General features: G+C 43.2%; 1 protein-coding gene across 4 annotated transcripts in view; it reads right to left on the bottom strand.

Annotated features, from left to right (window-relative positions):
* Positions 1–22,897, bottom strand: part of SLC35D4 (solute carrier family 35 member D4) — a 92,907-nt gene that overhangs the window by 60,185 nt on the left and 9,825 nt on the right. Inside the window, exons 2-8 of one of the 4 annotated variants that reach the window (XM_074987330.1) lie at positions 22,260–22,306; positions 18,550–18,627; positions 11,058–11,139; positions 8,370–8,447; positions 6,128–6,153; positions 4,218–4,269; positions 2,444–2,492 (exon numbers count right to left, since the gene is read on the bottom strand). In XM_074987330.1, the coding sequence (XP_074843431.1) occupies positions 2,444–2,492; positions 4,218–4,269; positions 6,128–6,153; positions 8,370–8,447; positions 11,058–11,139; positions 18,550–18,627; positions 22,260–22,306 (412 nt within the window). The remainder of the gene's footprint in view (positions 1–2,443; positions 2,493–4,217; positions 4,270–6,127; positions 6,154–8,369; positions 8,448–11,057; positions 11,140–18,549; positions 18,628–22,259; positions 22,307–22,897) is intronic. The other 3 variants (XM_074987334.1, XM_074987333.1, XM_074987332.1) reach the window with 3 other exon arrangements.

Below are 22,897 nucleotides of genomic sequence, written 5' to 3'. Positions count from 1 at the left end.
CTCGCCTCTTTGACCTCTCTTCAAATGGGACCCATTCCAAAACACTAATCATTTTAGTTTCCCCTTTTTGAGCCTTCTCTAATGCCACTGTATCTTTTTTGAGATGAGGAGACCACATCAAGATGTGGGCGTCCCATGGCTTTATATAAGGGCAATAAGATATTCTCCGTCTTATTCTCTATCCCTTTTTTAATGTTTCCTAACATCCTGTTCACTTTTTTGACTGCCGTTGCACACTGCATGGATGTATTCAGAGAACCACCCATGATAACCCCAAGATGTCTTTCCTGATTAGTTGTAGCTAAATTAGCCCCCATCACATTGCATGTATAGTTGGGGTTATTTTCTCCCATGTGCATTACTTTACACTTATCCACATTAAATGTCATTTACCATTTTGGTGCCCAATCACTCAGTTTTGTGAGATCTTTTTGAAGTTCTTCACAGTCTGCTTTGGTCTTAACTATCTTGAGCAGGTTAGTGTCCTCAGCACACTTTGCCACCTCACAGTTTACCTCTTTCTCCAGATCACTTATGAGCAAGTTGAATAGGATTGGTCCTAGGACTGATCCTTAGGAAAAGCCACTGGTTACTTCTCTCCATTCTGAAAACTGACCATTTATTCCAGCCCTTTGTTTCCTGTCTTTTAGCCAGTTCTCAATCCATGAAAGGATCTTCCCTCTTATCCCATCACAACTTAATTTATGCAAAAGTGTTTGGTGAGGGACTTTGTCAAAGGCTTTCTGGAAATCTAAGCACAGAGACAAGATAGATATAAACTTTCTATAATGAAATGACCGTTTGCACCTGCTCCATAGTTTGTATTTGCACTGTTTATTTCTTTTGCAAGTAGAGGACTTAACATGTGTTAACACTGAATTTCCTTTATTAGCTGCAGCTTCGCCAGCTCTAATCTCTTGAGGCTGTTTTCCAGCTTTGATCTGTCCACTGTTTGCTACCATTCCACTTTTGCTGTCTGTAATGTGATGAGTGGTTTTTAAACCTACTGGAAGCGGGTGAGGGAGATGGAGGATAAAGCTTCAGGCATTAATCTTTCATTGGGGCTTATTCTATTGTCTCCAAATAATCACAGAAAGCACATCCATTGAAACACCAGGCAATGAATCCCATAGGGTTTTCTCTGCTTTATCCAACCAGGAAGATAGATAACATACTAACTTCCTCTTCCTTTTATACTCCATCCTCTATGGAGGTAGGGGCCTTTTAATGTTTTACAGACTACAGCACCTTTACTTTGCCTCAATGAGGTCAGCAAAATTTTAATCACAACTGCATTCTGTCTCTCTCTCTCTCTCTCTCACACACACACACAAAGTGTCTTGTTTGTGTTTCAAGCACAGGAATGCACTCAAGCACTTCAGCTGAGCAGCATCAGTGGTCCAAGCAACTTTCTAAAATAGTTGGAGTGCATTTGAGGTACAGTAAACACTCCAGAAGCACCATTTTCATTTGCACTTAACTCGCATTTAAGTGCCAATCGAAGCCACCACCCCCCTCCCATCCCAGCTGGGAGAAACTGTGCCGCAAGCAGCTATGTGCCTCCCAGTTGGGAGAAGCCAGGGGCCTCATGGCTGCTCCCCGCCACTTCCTCCAGCTGGGGGAAGCCGGCAGCTGGAGCTGGCAGTCACACCACTTCTCCCATCCAGGGGAAGCAGGCGGCTGGATTGGTGGCGGTGGAGTGCTGCTGCTCCCCAGCTATGCCCAGCTGCGGGAAGGCAGGGAGCAGCAGAGCCCTGCAGAGGGTCCAGGTGCCTGATCCCCCAGCTAAGGGAATTCCAGGGATCTTCCCAACCCCTCACGCCCCCTGCCAATCTACCCGACACTTGATTTATGTGGAGGTTGCCCAGGATGCAACATCCATGTAAATCAAGGGATTACTGTGTCCCAAAATAGCTGCCCCGTGTCTCTGCAACACACCTGTCATTTTGAAGTATTTTTTGAAATAATGGGCTTGCTTTTTGAACATCCCTGTGCACCTCATCTAAGGAGGAGTACGGGATGCCTCAAAATAGCATTTTACTTTGACGTGTGGTGCTGTTTAGACAGTGACATGTGACAAAATAGCCAATGTTGAGCGTAGGCTGTCCTGCAGACATAGCCCGAGTCAGCAAAATCACCAAAGTGCCGCAAAACTACCACTGCTCATTAATGTTATATGTGAATTTTCTGAGCCAGCACTACCATCAACTGCCACATCTACTTTCCTCTACTGTTGTTTTCTATTTGAAAAGCTACAGTGGGAGGAACTTTCCTATTCTCTACTCTGGGGTGCAGTCTGAGAAGACACCCTCTCTTGTCCTTCATCAAAGTATTTCTTCTTCCGCCTATCAAGAGTTTAAATTTGCCTATCTTCACAAGAAGGCCACAATTTGCCTGCTTGATGTGTTTTTATTTTCTCAGAACAAGTTTTTCAAAAACTTACCAACACATATCAAGTGAACGAGTGCCCAGAGATAACCATCTGGATCAAACTGCAACAGAGAACATCTAAATAAATAAACGCAAATGCATGTAAATTCACCTACCAATACTGTACTTCTTTTCTATTTGGTTTCCCGAACGATACATACTGGGAACTGCCCTATAACCACCAACAACTTAGGCAACGTTGCAGATTCCTCAGAGAGTCATCCTCCCTTGCTGCATCCTGACTTTATATTCCATGGCCCACCTCCTCCTTCATACTGGTAAAAATCAGTATAGTTCAATTGGCTTCAATGGACAAGCTGGATTGATTTAAATAACCTGAGACTCCAGCCTTCAAGCAGAGGGGAAGAGACATGATGCCCTCAGAAACGTGTCACAACCAATTCTCCCAAATGAGCACAGCAGCCAGGGGGTGGTTGCAGAGTGCTGTGAAGTGTTCCTTCCCACTGCCGTCAGTCAGGCTGTCTGTACACCTACATCGCCAGAAAGACCCATAGTAGCAGCATATTTCACAGCCAGAGTCAACTGACTCATGCTTGCTGAGCTCAAGCTGCTGGGCTAAAATAATAGCAGCCTGAGCTGCAGCCTGAGCCCAAACATCCACACAGATATTTCTGAGCTCAGCAGCCCGAGCCCGGTGAGCCTGAGCCAGTGGACTCAGGCTCTGAGACCTAGTGCTGGGTCAGTGGGATTGTGGGTCGGGGTGCTATATAGATGTACCCCAAGGTTCTCAGCCTCTGCAGACCTGTGACAGAAAAGACCATATCCCCGGATCAAACCAATACTGCAGTGCACAGCACTAGGCCTGCCCCAGGTGTGTACCTTCTGCGACAGTCAGCAGGGCCGACAGCCACCACAGGGCCAGTGGCATTGTATGGTAGGGTGGCTCCATGCCCCCAGAAGGGGCGAGGCCTTGGGTGGAAGGGGCAGGGCCAAGGAAAGTCAGCCCTTAGTGCCATCTAGAGTATGGCACTGGGCTCTGCTCAGCCCTCAGAAGCCTTGTGGAGTGGCAGAGTGATGCTCCCACAGCGTTTCAAAATGGCCCAGAGATCCTTTGAAATGCTGGCCCTATGTGGTTGGCTCCCCACTGCCCCCATCAGCAGGGCTGGTTACAGCATCTAAAGAGGCACTTTTTCAGCGCACACACACCACGAGTACAGAAAACATCACTGTGAAAAAAAAACCTCACAATTTCTGCTACTTAGATTGTGAGGAACAAGGCCCCATCTTTTTATTAGGGTTGTGCTTGTGCAGCGTGCCTGAATAATGGAGCCCTGGTCCATGATTATTGATCACACAAAGATGGTCTCCAAGCTTATATGGTCATCTTTGCATATCACAATCTTTAATATAGCCTTACAATACCCTGAAAGGAAGAGAAGTGCTATTAACCCCATTTTACAGATAGGAAACTGAGGTATAGAGAAACAAATTGACTTCCCCAGGATCATCTAGGAAGTATTGTGGCAGAGCAGGAAATTAAACCTGAGTTTCCCGAGTCCCAGGCTAGCCTCTTAACCACTGGAACAGCCTTCCTTGAGACTGGCTCTCTGACAAGCTACCGCCATACAAACAAATAAAATAATAATGATATTTTATCTTGAATAGTAACAAGTAATGTTAGGCTACAGAGACATTTTTTAATCCATTCGCAAAATTGACTGTGAATTGCCTTAATGCACCAGCAAAAGCCATGTAAATATATTGCCCGTTTGCAAACAGGACTTTGAAATACCAAGGTCAAAGACAGCATACAAAACAGAACCCACCTGCATGTCAAACAAAGGAAGGCACCCTGCTGCGATCAGGAGGAACAGCACACTGTGTGGAAGAAAACAAAGGCAGACAGTTTGTAACCCAATGCTGCACTCTTGGATGAGGTTGGGAGTTTCCATACATTCACCCTCACATTGACGTCCCTTCATTTTTACATAGATCATCACCATTTCCACCAACAGGTTCTTCTGTATATTTAACAGATAAATAATTGAATCATCAGACTGCAAAATATACCCAAGTTAATGCTGTGGCCAAGCTTCATCTTTGAGAGGACTAAGCATATGGTGGCAAGGGAGAATTTGGCACTCAGGCAGCGTATAGTGGATCGGGTTATGACAATAAAAAGCCAGCAAAGGGCTCCACTTGTTGAGGGGAGTTCCCTGCTGTCACAAACCCAACAGAGATGGCACCAGTCCCAGCCATTCCTCCCCTCACTCCTAGCACAGGGGGCATGCTTGGGGCCACAGGGGACTGAGGATGCAATGAAGAGAAGCTCTACGATACCAATCCTTCACTGGTGTAAGAACCTTAAGGCTTCTCTTACGCACATCAGGGCTGAGTCAACTGCAGAACCAGGTAGCTATAAACTGCTCTTTGACAGCACCCTCCTCTTTGCTCCAGGCAGAGCTCAGATGCGGGGCGGAATGGAGACCATTTTCTTTAATTGTAGCAGCCATGATCCCTCCCTGGGTAGCTCTTCCTTCTTCTGTTGTCGTCATTCCTTAAGCTCTTCTAATTCAGAAAGTAAGCCAGGATGGGCAATAAGCGGCCAGTGGGGCAGATGCAGTTCACCAGGGTTAGTTCTTGGGGGGCTGCTGGCACTTCATTTATCTGTGCCTCTGCAGGTATGGTTGCTTGCAGCTCCCATTGGCCACGGATCACTGTTCAGAGCCAATGGGAGCTGCAGAAAGCAGCCACACAAGTAAATGACGTGCAAGCAGCCTTGGTGAACTGCTTGGGCTTATTGCCCATCCCTGATATAAGCTCTTTCAGCCAAAGTTCAAGTCTACCTTTATTACTGCAATGAACTTCACATCAATAGTAACACTAATTAACATTTGTTTTTGCAGTTAGTTTCCTACAGATTGGGGGAGATATTTTTTAAATGGTGGGGGGGAGGGAAGCAAAACTAAGCATGAAAAACTCGGGCATTCTTCATGGAGATAATACAGAGATCAAAACCTGTGTATGACAAGATCACCTCCACTGAAAAAAACATTTAAACACATCAGTGAAAGTGTTGCTTCTAAGTAGCATAAATGTTACATCAATATTGTCTGCTTAGGACCAAGGAAGTAGCTACACTCTCTAGCTCCAAAGCTGAGTGGCTAGTCCATACTTCAAGAATGGAAAGGACAGGATACTTGTCTGCTGAATGAGTGGTTCTTCTATTTGTCATTCTCCCTCTCTCCTTTTCAGGGGTAAAATTTAGAGGCAACAAATTAAGGAACAGATTTTTCCAACTAGCATGAGAAAGGTGGCAGAATTGGGCCCTACAGTTTTCAGAAAGGCCGTCCTTGAGCTACTTGGCATCAAGCTTCATTCTTTTGCTACTCATGATTATCCTTTGGAAGCCAAAACGTGAAATGTTTCCTTTCCAAAAACATTTTTTGCTTTCATCACGTGCATGAAACGGTTTGTTGGTTATAATCACTGGCCTTCTAGCAATGCCATTTATTTTATATAAAAGAGAAAAATCTATTTACTAGATTGCTTTTAGAAAATGAAAATATATAAAAAGATAATTTAATTACATAAATGTTGCAATGTGGGCCTCCTGCCCACAGAAATGTGTCTTAAGTTACACTTTGTTTCGGTGTTCCGTTATCTGAAGCAAATACAGAGACCAGAGCCAAAACGAATGCAATTCCCCCCATCTGAGTGAGCTTAGACAACTTACCTACAGATTTTTAGGAGAGTGGTCTGCTGTATGAAAAGAAAGAAAACATGCTCAAAAGATGTAAAATGTCTGATCAGAAAGGGGAGTCATTTTTTGTGTTAAGTTGGGAGGTAGATTTGAAAAACATTTTCTCTGAGGGCTCTAAATATTTGCTATAAGTAGCAAAACTGCAGAACTAATAATTTAATAAATAAGTTCTACATATGATCAGAAAAAACGTCAACACAACAGGCAAATAAACTGGTTCCAAGTTGCTGACAAAGAACAATAAAACAGCCATTGTGCTTGACTGGGACACTTACTTTGCAATAGAATGAGGAATATAGATTGACATGAACCAGAGGTGGGCAATAAGTAGCCTGCCAGACAGACATGGTTCGCTGAAGTTAGCCCTTGGACTACTGGATACTTTATTTATCTCCACTTTTGCAGGTACGGCCGCTCACCAATAGGAGCTGTGACCAATGGAAGGTGCAGAAAGTGATGTCTCACTCCGCTCCACTTCCCACAGCTCCCATAGGCTGGTAACAGTAATCTGCAGCCAGCGGGAACTGGGAACAGCTGTACCTGTGGACTTGCAAGTAAATAAAGCATCCAGCACCCCACTAGGGGCTAACCCTGGTGAACTGTGTCTAGCCCATACGCTGCTTTATTGCCTACCCCGATGTAAACCACTCTCAGAACTGAATTTTCAGAGAACTGGTCTTCTTAACCTGAAACCAGATATGAATTCTATACCTGACTGTGAGCGGTTCCCACCGATGGCAGGGTGACCTAGTGACTAGGCCCCCTTGCCAGGGCCAGGGGCCTAGGGTGTGGGTATTCAGCCCCACCTGAGAGGCTAATGGATAAGTTTGGGGTGTGGCCCCAAGAATCCGGTTTCCCCTCTGGCAGGAGAGGGGTTCCCTGGGAGGGGCTTTCCCTGCCTTTGTGCCTGAGGGAGGGTCCTGAGGCTCTGCCCTCCCGCGGCCAACCAAGTGGCAGTTCTGGCTTGGGCCTTGCTGCCTCAGAGCCAACTCCTGCCTCTTGGATGGTTGGCTGGCTTCCCTCCCTTTATACCCCTCCAGGCCTGACACTGGCTGCAGGTGAACTGGGGTGGTGCTGATTGGGTCAACAGGCCCTGTTTAACCCCTGCCCTGCCTGGCCTTCCTTTTACCCCGGCCTTTATTTTCAAATGAGACAAAATCCTGAATGTCGATATGCCCCTCAAACTTGAAGTGGGTTCCAGATGAAAGTACAGACTTTGAATTTCAGTTCAGTGGCATCTGGTGCAGACTGTCTTTCACTCTGTGCACCACAGATAGAATTAATGAAAGATTCCTTTCAGAATAGCCAGCCCAGAGGCGGCTGCATGCAATGTGAAGCACTTGTCAGGGCCACTCTACATAACAAGACACACTGATGTCTAATAAGAAGGATCTCCAATGCATCTGAAGAGGCACACCACACTCCTGTTAAAGGAAATAGGACTCTTTCTCTTGACTTACATGGGAATTATGGTGTGTGAGGACATGGCCCTGGAAACAGCTGTGTAGACATTGTGGTCCAGGCTGGGGCTCAGTCTCTGACACCCACTTCTCCTTCCTGAGCTTCAGAGCCCTCATCCCAGCCCAAACCCAAATGTCCACACAGCTGCTTTTAGTTCTATAGCGTGAGCCCACAAGCCTGAGTCTGTAGACCCAAAATCCGAGGCTTGCTATTGGGTGTTTTAAAAATGCACTGTAGGGGCACCCTCACATTTGCACCACAGGTCTTAAAAAGCAATGCAACATATGTAGCATCTTAAAACATGTGTTTTTCCCCCTGAATTTCCTGCTGAGATGCAATCAATTTCAGCTGTGAATATAGTTCACATGAGACTCAGACCATTTATCCAACCATTGTACGCACTGGACCTGCATGTTTAAGGGGCTCACCCCTCCTGTCACTGAGGTCAAAGGATCAAGTTCTTATATCAGGCATAAAGGAGTTTTCATTTTCAAAAGGAACACGTCATCAGGACCAAACCAGTCTTAAAATAATATGGATCAAACTGTCGATACTCATTCAGAGTTGTTCCCCAGTAAAGAAGAAAGTCAAGAGCTTGATATTTGCGGACAGTGAATGGTGTCGGTGGGACTCAAAGCAGGGCAATCAGGGCAGACAGGAAAGCATGCTGGATTAGTTTAGGCATTAAAAGAAACACACCATCATATTACAGCGCAGCTGCATTACTGGAGCTGGCCTTTCATATATCAATTACCTCTCTCTGCACAAACTTCTGGAATCCACAGGCTATAACTTCTGCTGCATTGTGCACGGTAAGGAATACAGGGATTGGCTAACAGGGGAGAAGAAAAACCACATTCCAAATTAGTGCCCTATCTCTCAGTCTACAGCAAACTGTTCTTGTTTATTTTCCTGTATCTGTCTGCTGATACAGCAAGTTGGGTGTTACTTAAGATTATTGCATTGAGGGTGCCACTTTTACAATTTGCCATAAATTTCTCCTATGGAGAATTGTCACAAACTCAGGAAGAAGTATAGAGCAGGGTACTCGAGCGGTGCTGTAATTATGCCTTTGAGACAAAGCCCTCTTCCTGCTATGCCAGTGAAAGTAATCAAGAAATAGACAATAATAATAGTGATTATTTGACTCGAGGTGAGATCAGCTGGACTGCAAGTGATCGGCAGCTTTTGTAAATCAGGCCTGAGGCATCTTGGATTGGAATTGAAAAACAAAGGCAACCCAAAGTCATAAAACGTCAAAGTCAGAATTCTCATAATACTGACGTGAGGAAAGTAAATATTAATGTCCACAGAGTGAGAAAATAGACTTGGACAGATAATGCATGTTTGCAAAGTAGTTGAGAGCACAATATACACACTAAATACATCTTAGATTTTCCTTTGCAAAGGAATCCCTAACTCAATTTTCTGCGTTTTGTTTTTCTCTCTCACACAGCAGAACGAATTTTCTCACTAAAACAGTCCTGGTTCTAACGTCAATTCAGATGTGTCAATGAACACATATACATTTACATGGTGATCACTTTAGATACCTTTATATTAGCCAGAAAAATTATAAAAAACACCAAGCGAACAAAAGTGCATGCAGAAAGCAAGTTGCCTGCTGCTCCCTTTCTGGTACTGAAAACCTACGAAGTCCTAATTCGACAGCTGGACATGTACATCTGATGCCAAGTGAAAAAGTAAAAATGAAACCATCTAATATAAGCATCTTGAGCTGGACACAATAAGAGGAAACACTAAAAATAATGATCACCAAGGAAAGTTAACACAAGAATTTACATTCTTCCTTTTATGCAGCCAGTTTACAAGTGGGTTTGTAATTTTTTGCGTGTGTGTGCTTTTAACTCCTCCTATCAAAGAAAATATATCTTAGAGCCAAAAATTGCTCTAATTTGTCCAGCTCAGTTCATCTTCTCCATATGTTTATTGTCTTTGATGTGATTTTTTTTTAAATGTGAGTGGCTTTAGTTCTCATGAACGGAAGGTACCCTGGATGGGACCAGCCATTGCAACTAGATTCTGCGCAGACTTCTGCACATGGTTCTCTCAATGCATCTCAGTCCAGACACAAGCCATCCTCTTCCAGCTCCAGACCTGTCCTGAGCAGAAAGATGTACAGTGTTTTTTGTGACCTCAACTGATAAGGCCAGAATGCCCGACCCAGTAAACAATTGTGTTTTTAATTATTCATTAACAGAGTGCTGGCAGGACTGAGCCCCTGACTTAGACCATGAAATTAAATTAATTTTGACTTGGGAGGTAAACTACTGGAGCTAAGAACCAAACACATAGCTGATGAGAGAAAGCCCAGCTCCAGTGATTTGTTAAATCCATTTGCCTTACGTCTATATTATGTGCCTACAGTGGACATCGAAGCATGCATTCAGGAATGAAATTCACTTGAACACACAAACTTACACACCAGTTAGGGTCTATGAAGCTAAAGGGACAATTCAAATCAGTAACTTGCTCATATGCCTAAGCTTTTGCAGGATTGTCCTTCAATTCCTATTTGGGCACATCCTAAAATCAAATACAACTGGCAGCTTCTGTCAGAGAGAGGTTTGGACACTGACCGTGCATGGATGGGAACCTCACTGTGTGTCTCTTTATGCCTGCCCACACAGAAGTGGGCTCAACCCTTCCTCTACCCCAAAAGACATTCCCTTCTTTCCTAAACATTCAGGTATCCAAGCAGTAGGGAAGGGTTAGGAAATGGGTAAGCTGAAGGAGCAGTGGGTCAGCCAAGGTTATATTTGGATAGGTATGATCTGGCCAGGTAGTTTGAATAGTGTTTTCTAGGTCTCGACTGGAATGTATTGACAAATCTAATGGGGAAGTTTGCACAATTACTATAAAATACCGCTGTGGGTTTTTTTAAATAAGATCACAGGATTTCCAAAATCCAAAAATGTTAAAAGCAATTTATATTGTTAAATGATATTAACTATTTCTAAAGCTTATTTGACTTCACCTCGATCTTCATTGGGACATTATGGTTTAAAGTACTTTATGGATCTATTCAATGCTTTTATCTCTTCCCAAACAGAAGTTTTGCAATATTTTTCAAACCCCATATTGTGTCAAAAATATCCCATAAAAGGGACATAAGCTTTTTCTAATCAACTTTTTCCACTGATCTCATCTCCTTTGCAATAAAGGAAAACAAAAAATATCAAAGTTACCAACTCCTCCACCCTCTTCACTGTTTGCATAAGGCAAATGGGCAAGGCTGTATGTTGCAAGATGCTGAGCACTCCTGGGAGGTGCTGAGTCCTCTCAGCAGGTACTGAAGTTAGTGGGAGTTCAGGACGCAAAGTACTTCTTGGTGGCACTCCACACTCTAATTTCTAGCAGCCTTAGTAAAGCAGCCACGAAGTACAGAGAACCTGGTTATTCATTTCCATCTGTGTCTTACCAGTCTAGATAATGCCCTGGAACCTGCATAGATAATGCCCACAAAAACAACTGACGCCGGGAGCCATGTCAGTACCTCAGACCTGCAAAACAGGATTGAAAATACCATTATTTACCACCTTCATTTTACAAAGGGCCATCAGCAGCAGTTGTTTGGGGGAACAATGTAAAAGGAATTTCTCAAGCAAAGATATACTTGTTTAACTCAGTGTTTTGCTCTCATGTTCTCACCTACAACTCACGCAGGATATGTCTGGAACAGAAAAGAATAAGTTAAAGGAGTTAACTACCAAATTTCCCCTTTGACTGACTGAGCAGTTGTGCTCCCCTATATATTTCCCCAGAACATGTGCTTAACTTCCATTCACAGTAGGTGGCCCTATTGGTTTAAACAGACAGAAATTTTAATTTGAATTGACATCATTGATTGCCCAATAGAAGGTGGGAGACCTGACAGATGAAGGTATAAAATGGCATGTGACACACATATGTATGGACACATACATGTTTATTCCTCAGCTAGGCCTCCAAACATGTTCCTCTTAAAGGTCACTTTGTTCCTGTGGAATCTGCCTCTTGTGTTTTCATGACGATATCCCTTTGATTGAGCCAAGTTCCTAAAAGCAGTTTAACAACTAAGATGGGCACATTAAGCCATTCTAGCTTGGGCTAATTTTTCTTAGTCATGCTTTGAGCAGTGGACTGAAGTTTTGCTTCTGTGAAGAGCCGTCCTTTTTTTTTTTTCCTTCTGCAAGGCTCAGAGAGTCAGGTTGTAAAATCCTCAATCAAGTGGTCAACTTTGGTGGGAGCGGTATCAAACGCTGAGTAAGGGAAGGAAGGGAAGCAGCTAAAAGCCTGAATTGAAGCCATTGAAATGGGGTTTTCCATGGACTTCCATTGGCTTTGGATCAGGCCTAAAAGATCATGAAGTAACTCCAGGATATTTAATTTTTTTTTAAACAGTGCAGAATCTTAATTCGTCAAAAGTGAACCAAATACAATAAAACTCCTGGTTTATATCTTGTTCATGAATTGGAGACGAGAGTCAAAAAGTGCAGTCACTTCATGAAAAAAAAAAAAATCAAAATTCCATTGAAAAATGTGAAATTAAAATGAGCTGAATTAGGATATATGTGCAAAGATTTGTGCAAACACAAAGGGAAAAAAACAAACAACATGTTTCATTTCTTAACGGAAATGCTTTTGAGAACTCTTAACTAAAAACCAGGAGATTATAAAGTCACTGACACAGAAATCCCCAATCTTCCTTGTTTATTGGATCATTATGATCATTTTATAGGAAAAGTGCTCCTTTTGAGCCTATTGACTTCAAACAGGAATTTTGCTTGGCTCAGGACCTGAACCTGTTGGAGTGCACTACCAATCAGTTCACATGAGATGCCAATTTAAAGCCAACTATGGCACTGGACTGGCAGAATTCTGCAAAAACAAAACTCTGCAACTTGAGGACTGGATTCCCATTAGGAACATAAAATTTTTAAAAAACAACCGATCATGTTGTGAAGTTCAGGAATTCCAGAAATGTTTATATCGCCAGTGCAACCATACATAATGCAGTGGAAAAAGGACTTCAGAGGCAGTTGCCAAGATGTAAAAGTGGAGTTCTGTTCTGCCAAGGGGAAATTTATGAGTTGCAAAGAATGCCTAGATGTCTGATCAAATGTTTCATCAGCAATAAGCACTCCTACGTGCAGGCCAGTCCAAGTGTCAGGTTCAGAAGATCCTAGGGCTAAGCCAACCCTGATTAATAGATGAGCTCCACTGGAGAGGAACCAGGGCTTCCAGTTTAATAAAGTTGAAGAAGTTGCAGTGAAGGGGGGAAACCTCAAGAAGCTGTGACAAAGCCTGAAGAAAATGCTCCAGATATGGAGACCTGGGAGACATCCTGACCAAGCAGAGAAGGGATTTCAAAGCTTGTCAGATAGGGAGGCCCCAGGGAATGAAGAGAAACCTGGAGTTGTGTGGATTTATGACTTGCGGGGGGAGGAGGAATGGTGGTGGCCGTGGCAGTGGCCTCACTTCCTGCACCCACCAGTCAGAGCCCATGGGACAGATCCAGCCCCTGCTTGCCTGAATCTGGCCTGCAAATCTTGGGGCTCCATACACTGCATGGGCTGGATACTGGGGAGTGGACCACGGAGACTCAGGGGCCAGATCCAGGCCAGCCACAGTCCACATCTGGACTGGGGGTTCCCCACCCCTGCTCTATGCCAAGAGAGGATGATGGGAGGCAGCTGGTGGGTTAACTGGGGCCTAGTCTTTGCTACAAGGTTCAGTTGATATAAGCTGCCTGGCATCAGCCTAGCTGTGGAAAAACAGCGAACAGTCCTGTGACACCTTAAGGACTAACACATTTATCTGGGCATATGCTTTCATGGGCAAGAGCCCATTTTGTCAAATGCATGAGGTAGAAAGCTACAGTTTGGCCAGGATATATACTTAAAGAATCCCACTTGCATTCCACTCCCTTGAAGAATTCCACTGACATTTCAACAATTTCCCCCCCACCATCAACCTCAGCCTGGACCAGTCCACACAAGAGATCCACTTCCTGGACACTACAGTGCAAATAAGTGATGGTCACATAAATATCACCCTATGTTGGAAACCTACTGACTACTATACTTACCTACCTGTTTCCAGCTTTCATCCACAACACATCACACGATCCATTGTCTGCAGTCAAGCCCTAAAGTGCAACCACATTTGATCCAATCCCTCAGACAGAGACAAACACCTACAGGATTTCTATCAAATATTCTTAAAACTACAATACCCACCCAGGGAAGTGAAGAAATGGATTGACAGAGCCAGGCAGGTAGTGAGAAGTCACCTACTACAGGAAAGACCCAACAACAAAAGCAACATAACACCACTGGTCACCACTTACATCCCCCAGCCCCCAGCTAAAACCTTGCCAATACCTTATCAAAGATCTATAGCCTATCCTCGATGATGATCCCTCATTCCCACAGGCCTTGAAAAACAGCCCAGTCCTTGCTTACCAACAGCCACCCAACCTGAAACAAATACTCACCAACTACATATCACACAACAGAAACACTAACCCAGCAACCAATCCTTGCAACAAACCCTGTTGCCAACTCTGTCCACGCATCTACCCTCACGACACCACCATAGGACCTAACCACGTCAGCCACACCATCAAGGGCTCCTTCACCTGCACATCTACTAATGTGATATATATGCCATCATGTTCCAGCAATGCCCCCCTGCCACATACACTGGCCACACCAGACCATCTCTGTACAAAAGAATAAATGGACACAAATCAGACATCAAAAACAGTAACGTTAGAGAACCAGCAGGAGAGCATTTCAACCTCCCTGGATACTCAGTAGCAGACATGAAAATTTCCATACTTCTGAAAAAATTCGCCTTCAAAAACTGACTGCAGCATAAAAGCTGCACAGCGGGAATGCATATGCAAATTCGACACAAACAGACTGGGTGTGAACAGAGACTCCAGTGGCGAGCTCATGACAAACAGTTATTTCCCCACTTTTGATATTCACACCTTCTCATCAACTGGTGGGAGCAGGCCACTACCACCCTAACTGAATTGGCCTTATTAGTACTGATCTTCTGTATAGTAATGGAACACACCCAACTTTGCATGTATATATGTGTGTGTGTGTGTGTGTGTGTGTGTGTGTGTATAGTAAACCCATGAAATATGCAGTTTCAAGTTGCGTGTTACTCATTTTAACGTGAGTTAAGCACAACTTGAAGCTGCTCTGCAGCTGGGCAGGCTAAGAGCCCCTTCTCCCTGCCTTTCCCCACCTGCACGGCTCTCAGACAGACAGCAGCACCATGGGGGGAAGGCAGGGAGAAGGCTTTTAGCCTGCCAAACTGCCTGCAGCTGTGGGCAGCTAAGCAAGCTAAGAGCTCCTTCTCCCTGCCTTCCCCCAGCAGTTCCATTATCAGGCTGACAGGAGCTGGGAGAAGCAGCCAGGAAACTAACCAGCCCTAGTGGGCTAGTCAGTTTCCCAGGTCCTGCAAGCAGCAGGGAGCTCAGAACCTAGAGGTAGTCTGGTTCCCAGCTGAGTTACAAGGGGGTTGCACGAACACAACCCCCATGTAACTCAGGGACTTACTGTATATAGATATATCTCTGCCAAACTAAAGGTTCCACTTCATGCACCTGAGAAAGTGAGCTCCAGCCCATAAAAAGCTTACACTCAAATAAATTTGTTACTCTTTAAGGTGCCACAAGACTCCTCATTTTTGCTAGAACAGGCTAACACGTTTATCCCTTTGAAACTAGCTGTGGAAGTGTCTTTATTTAAATTTGGCTCCTGACGATATAAGTGCCTTTCTAACATCAGCTCACTAGCTAAGCAGAGTAGGTTAATGTAATTAGGTTGACACAGTGTCAGCATAGATGCTGTCTTGCTTATGCTGACTGTTACTGGCTTTCAGGAGCCATCCCACAACATTGCACGTTGCCAGTACAATTGACACAAGTCTTCCCAGTGACGATGCACGACACCAACACAGGAACTAAGCGTGCACACCAACACAAGCAATTTAATAACTGTGGTGCCTGTTTGCCAATGTAAGTTAGGCCAACATAATTCTGTAGTGTAGACAAGCCCTGAGCCACTCATACTGTTGTGACTCATAGTGTTAGTGACATGCATACAGGGCAGCAAACTGCTGTAACATAAAGGCTGCCTGGCTGTTAGGATGTGATTCAGTCCATTGAAGTCAATGGAAAGACTCCTTAACTCCACTGGGCTTTGAATCCAACCCTTGGGGATCTGCATTTCTCTTCCACGGAATGCAGCTTGATTTGTAGTCTCTTATTCACTGGGCAAGTAAGGAGATATTATACACAGCCCCTAAGAGTGGGAACATCTTGTTGACCCAAGTTCCACACAGAATTACAAATCCAGCCTTTCTGCAGCTGGGGGGATGGTGACTGTGGTGGCCTTGGAGTTGGCGGGGGAGATAAAAAACTGGGGTGTCTAAGAAGCTAAAGAAAACTTGCTACAAGACACATGCATTATAGAATTCAGTATCTGCTGCTTTTTTAGCTTTTATAAAAAGTTTTTGTTTTTTTTTTTGTTTCAGGGTAAGAAGTACATGTGGGAGAAAGGGATATTCCAGTGCAAAGCTACAGGGGCTACACAGTTCAAAAGCACCCTTTTTAAGTTTGGATGCCTTCCTTGAGATGCCTGATTTTTCAGAGGTGCAGAACACCTCAGAAGCCAGAAGCATGACTTGGAGATGTGAGCACCTGGCACATTTGAAAAATAACTCTATCTTTCTGAAGATGGACACTCAAAAATTAAACCCACCCAGATTTACAGACCTCTTCTGAAAATTTGGACCTATGTGGCTGACACAAATTGAGGAAACTACCTAAAGGAACAGCAAATTATGAGACTCCTTACAAAGAATTACAAATAATTACAGTGCTTTGCAAAATAAACTTCAAGAATCAGCTATACCTAGCTATTTAATTTAGTCATCAACTAGTAGCTAGCAAATGCCTGCTCTATAAAACTGCAGAGAAATTCTCTCAGCTCCTGTCTCTCAAGGGTTGTTTGTCTCAGTTAGTACCCTACATCACACTGACCTCTACTGGATGTTAGGCTTTATTTGAAAACACACATTAAAGAAAGAAGAAAAAAAATATTGTTTATTTTTTATTTGATATAAGAATGGCCTTTTAACAAAATCCAGTGTTTTCACCTAAAATCGTCTCCAACATTTTTTACGTTCTTACAGAAAGAAACAAATACTAGAAACAAAAAAAAATGGTTATGTTTTGGATATGGCTCTAGATTTTCAACAACCCATACAAACTCAAAGAACAAAACTGACAATTTTGTTTTCAACAAAATTTTTCCACAGAAAATGCATTTCTGAATGGTCTGTACTTAAAAAAACCTAACATGACCTGACTTATAAGAACATAAGAATGGCCATACTGAGTCAGACCAAAGGTCCACCTAGCCCCATAACCTGTCTTCCGAACGTAGCCACGGCCAGGTGCCCCAAAGGAAATGAACAGAACAGGTAATCACCAAGTGATCTATAGCCTGTTGCCTACTCCCAGGTTCTGGCAAACCAAGAATAGGGTGGGGGTTCTCAAACTGGAGTTCATGACACCCTCAGGGAGGTCACAAGATGGTTGCATAGGGATTGTGAGCTGTCAGCTCCATGAGGCTCACAGCCCCAAGCTCCCATTAAATTAAAGTAGTCCCCCATTTTAGTTGATAAGTGGGACGTGTCACATTCAGAGGCTTACTGTGTGAAAAGGGTCAGCAGTATGAAAAGTTTGAACACCACTGTGCCTGAGACACCATCTCTGACCATCCTGGCTAATAGCCACTGATGGAACTATCCTCCATCAACTTATCTAGTTCTTTTTTGAAACCTCTTATCGTCTTGGCCTTCACAGCAAGGAAGTTCTAAAAGAAAGTTCTGGCAAGGATGTCTACAGGCTGACTGTGCATTGAGTGAAAAAATACTTCTTTTTTGTTGTTTTTGTTTTAAACCTGCTACCTATTCATTTCATTTGGTGACCCCCCCAGTTCTTCTGTTATGAGAAGGTATAAATAACACTTTCTTATCTACTTGCTCTACATCTGTCATAATGTTATATACCTCTATCACATTGCCCCTGAATAGTCTCTTTTCCAAGCTGAAAAAGCCCAGTCTTATTAATCTCTCTTCACGTGGCTTCATTTTTGTTATCCTTTTCTGGACGTTTTACATGCCTGCACCCCTTCTATATTTCCAAGACGTATTAAGGATAAAAAAAATAGTGCATAGAAAATAAAAGTTTATTAAATAACAGTCATCACCAACCACCACCAGCAAAAAAATAAGTCTGTTTCCTAAAGGACCTGATCCTGTCAGAGAGTTTTGGCCCAAAAATATTACCCAAATTGCCGATAAAAACATATTGGGACAAATTCTGCTCCCATCTGCATCCCCACAACCTCTCTGAAGTCAGTGTAGTTACTTGCACATAACTGAGAGCAGAATTTGGGCCATTACTAGCAAAACAAAGGAGTCCATTCAAAATTATGTACTCTGTGATTACAATGCCCTATTCAAATTGCTTGGGTCTCAACATAAAAGTATGGTATCTGAAAAAAATCTACCAACTAATATCACCATGGAAACATCACTCCTTTATCAAGTAAAATACCTAGACTTTTTAATTCATTAATTTATTTTTAATTACCTTTAATAATTTCTTATGTTCTTAACTACAACCAGAAATATGTAAGCCAAGTAATCTATGATGCCACCGACTTTCAATGCTCAGTTTTCATGGAAAACCGAATCTCCATCTCACTCATGCCTCTGCTAAGTGGAGTGGGTCTGTTTGAACACAGAACACTTTCCATCTGCTCCTACGTGGCAGCTCAATACCATGTCCCAGTCCAACAACAAAAAATAAATATCGTGCACTGCACAGTTCAGTGTACCTTGAACTGTAACTGATCTCCACCCAGCCCAGCTTCCAGGAGACGTGGAGCAGAAATCCACCAACTAATGTCTGCCACCTGAAACAACACAGAACAGTTACTTCGGTGGGTATTTTTTAAATCACAAACCATATTTTCCATAATGAAGTTAGGCTTCCCCTTTATGTAATTTGGCATCTTTTCTTGTCGTGCCCCTGGCTCTGGAATGTCACCCCTGAGCCTGCATAGCTGGGGTGGGCCACATGCAGCCCTCCGGGGTTTCATGTGTGGCCAGCTAGACATTTATTTACCACTCCCCGTGCGCAGAGTTGCCAGTTTCCACCCATTTCTGTTAGTGTAGGTTTTTTCCCTATACTATTAACATTACATGCACATAAAGGCATGTGAAGTGAGATGTGTGCTAATTGCACACAACATGGACTGCTTCCTTTGCATCCAATCAAAGCACTAACACTTCAAATTCTAACTACACAAGCCCAGTTAGCAAAAGTGTCATATCCAGGGAAACCATCTTGGTTACAACAAACTTGTGGCCCACCGAGATGAAAGAGGGACCACTCATGCGGCCCACTCACTAGCCTAGGTTGCCCAATGCTTCTGTACAGCATGCATTCCTGCTCCTTTGTTTGAAAGTCTCTCTTTTCGTTAGACTGCTATCTTTTCACCCCATCTATCAACACTGCCCCAAAGGTAATTCTCTTCACGCATACTTCAGAAAGAAGAAATTGACCACATTAAAAATTAGCACCCCTGCTCACTATAACTACACACTCTGCCCACACCCTTTGTTTATGGTCTCTTGAACTGAGTTGTAGCTTGCAGGTAAGGATCTGTCAGTTTATTTGCCTGACAAGCACCATCCATACTAACGGTACCTAAGTGTTAAGTTTCTCCTACATTATATTATAGGAGAAGGGAAAAGAAAACAATCAAACCGTGCTTTAGGACTGAACTTCCTCTCCGTCTTGAAGTGCTGTTGTTTGAAGAGGGTCTTGGGTTGGGGCAAGGGGACTTGTCCATCTGTTTAAGTTTAATCCTCTAACCACTATTAGATCTAGGGCTTCAGCTATGCTCTTCAGTTGGATCGTTCATGTTAGTAAGTTCTAGGATACCATGTGTAATTCCACTGACTTCAGTAATCAACTTAAACATGACTATTTACAGCTGGTCACACTAGGTCTGAATTGTAAAGTCCCTACCGCACAAATTGTATTTTCTTCTGTATAAAGCCAACTATGCTGTCAACAACAAATAACACAAAGACTGCACACAGCACACTTGAATCTGTAGCTTCTAGAGAGAGTTTCTTCACAATTAGCTAGTTTTTTCTACAAAATCCAAAACATATTGCCACTATACTGATATTTCACAATAACTAATAACACTCTATACTATCAGAAGAACCTTCTCTATCCGAATAGAGGAAGAGCATGTGAAATCATAGAAAGACCAGGGGCGGGGGGGTATTTATTTTAAGCTATAAAAAGAAAGTCAATATATTTAGTGCTAGTCTGATGTTGCACAATTCCTTTCCTTGGGTTTAATAGCAGAGAGCAGGATTTGAATGCTATTTGCTTTATATTCAGTAAATGTTTAATGTACTGTGCTGTAATGCAAAACCAGTGCAACATGTAACTGTTAGGCACGAAAGATGCCTTTGTCTATTAGTCCTTTCATTGTGAAGCACTTGATTTAAGCAGTGTGTTGCAAGAAAGAAAGAAAAACATCACACACAATGCACTCTACAGTCTGATACCAGCAGAAAGCCGACAAATCGTTGCCCATGGATCAGCAGCTAGAATAGTTCACTCTACCGCCTCTAGATGAGCAGCATACAATAACATAAAGCTGAGTAAACTGGATGTTCCTCTAGGGCTTGATTCTGCTCTCATTCAAATCAGAGCCAAAACTCCCAGTAACGTTAATGGTGCAACACCAAGTCCCAGAAAGGAAACACCTCCCGAATTAAAGATCATCCTACAAGATGCAGAGCACCCACCACTCCTGCTGAAGTCAATGAGAGTTGAAGGTCCTCAGCACCTTGCAGGAGAGAACCCTATAGGAGACTGAGAACACAAGGAATGACAAGAGACCTATGGCAGTGTGAGATAGTGAGGATAACATCCTTTTCTCCCCTGCTCACCTACTTCCAGGTCTAAAGAGACAGCATGCAAAGGCCTTTGAACGGTTCTCAGACACCACTAGCCTTTTCAAGTCGGTACTTACCAACCGTTGCTACAAAGAGATAGAACACTATTTCCACGCACTTGGAATTAACTGCAGCAACTCAAATAGAAGAGTGTGGTAACTGCTATTGAATGCTGACTTTTAATGAGAACTTACCATATTTGTCTTCCACATACACCCCCTCACATTCCCTTACTCCTAGAAATTAAGGACCGGGGTGGCAGGGGGGTGTACAGTGCCTAATACACTGAGGTCATGGCCCATGGCAAGGGCTCTTGAATAATACAGTAATATAAAGTAATTTGTACACACACTGACACTAGAACAGATTTATTTTTAAAAAAGAGTTCATTACACTTTTTTGGGTTACTAGACCTGACAGACCTGAAAGGAAATGGAGATTCACAGGAGTTCATCACAGTCAAGAGGCCACAAAATGGACAAGAGGGGAAAGGACAGAGAAATTTAGGTACAGATTGTACCTCCCTTGTCCAGCACCCTCAGGACTTGACTGATCCTGAACAGGGGAATTTGCTGGACAAAGGGAGGTCCCCTGCCTTCTGCCCTCACACCCCCGGCAGCCCCTTTATCTGCAGCCAGGCTCCTTCTGGACTGATGCCACTGGCCCCGACTATACATGGCTGTGGTTCCAGCCACTGGCCCTGCGGTGGCCAGCTCCAGGGACACATACCCCCAGCCTCCCTGCACAGGGTTACCAGCCCCACTATCACTGGTCTCTCAGCTGCCGGCCCTTCTCCGAGTAGCCTCCCAGATGGGGCTCTCTGATCCTGTGGCATCCACCGCCAGACAAGAGAATTCTGGTTTTGGGACATGAAACCCGCAAGGATCTTGGACTTGAAAATATGCAACGACTGTGAACATTATTGGCAGGTTACATATGCCAAGAGGACAGAAATGATGGGTGAAATGCTGACCTTCATTAACATCAATTGGCTATGATTTCACTCTATGTTTTTTTATAAACTGATGACAGCAGTGATAGTAAATACAGACAACGTGGCAAAATAAATAAATAAATAATAGATAAAAGGTTTGTCAGAGTAACTTGCATAAAGTTGGGATAAAGAATTGCAATTAGTAAATGGGCTGAGCTTGAAATAAAGTATCCTTGTATTTGTATGAGCCTAACTACAGATTTGTATTGAATTGTTAGTGTATTGAAAAAATTAAATAGATCACATATGCACATAAACTAAAATTAGTACTTCTTGAAGGGGTGTGGGAATACTACTGTTTTCCTAGCTTGAAATACCAGGCCACCTTGAAAACTAGACTTGATGGAGAGGCTGTTGATCTTATAAACAGATATTTCACCGTGATGACATTAATATTAACTTAAACAAGTTAACAAACACTTTACTGAGGCCCGGTGAAGTATGTTTTCTAGAAAAGAAAACCCTTTAATGACAGGAGATGCTAAAATTAGCTTTAGTATGGGACAGCTAGATGTTTACTTATTAGAATCATATTTCAAACAAATGTGTTTTTCAGATGGTACTTACCCTTGAAAAAGGGTAGGGTAGGTGAATTTCAGTACAGACAGGACATACTGGAAAACAAATACGAAGTTAATGAACATTACACATCCATGATGTTATAACATTAACAGATATTCATGAAAGCAATGGAGTACAAGAAATTTCTACAGAAAAAAGCACAACCAAGGGACTTCTAAAATCATTGCATTCAACACACATCCCTAGTGTAGGACTTACATGGCATTAGAGTGTAAAGTATGGGGACTGCACATTGAATAACGCAGATAAATACCAGACAGCTGTCACATTCACTGAACACCTTCTGCACCAGAAGAACAGGGTCCAGAGGAAAAAATATCTGACAGGATCATTAAAACTGTATCATATTGCATGCCTACCCATGGACAGGGGTGAGGTTGAAGGGGCATATTAACTTTGCCATTTCCTGACATTGAGTGCTGCACTTTCAAGTCTCAGCATGGTTAGTAAATTGTTTAGCTGGAATATTAAGGATGGGTTGAACCTCTCTAGTCCAGCACTCTCTGGTTCGGCAACATCTGTGGCCAGACATGATTTTAGTTATCTGGGTGATCACTTATCATCAGGGTAGCTAAGTTTCTGGCAGTCCTATAAACTTTGTTTACAGCCCCAGTCCTGGCTCT

The sequence above is a fragment of the Carettochelys insculpta genome, chromosome 2 (genome assembly GCF_033958435.1).
Source record: "Carettochelys insculpta isolate YL-2023 chromosome 2, ASM3395843v1, whole genome shotgun sequence".
NCBI classification, from domain to species: Eukaryota; Metazoa; Chordata; order Testudines; family Carettochelyidae; genus Carettochelys; species Carettochelys insculpta.
This window is presented reverse-complemented; position numbering and strand designations above follow the sequence as displayed.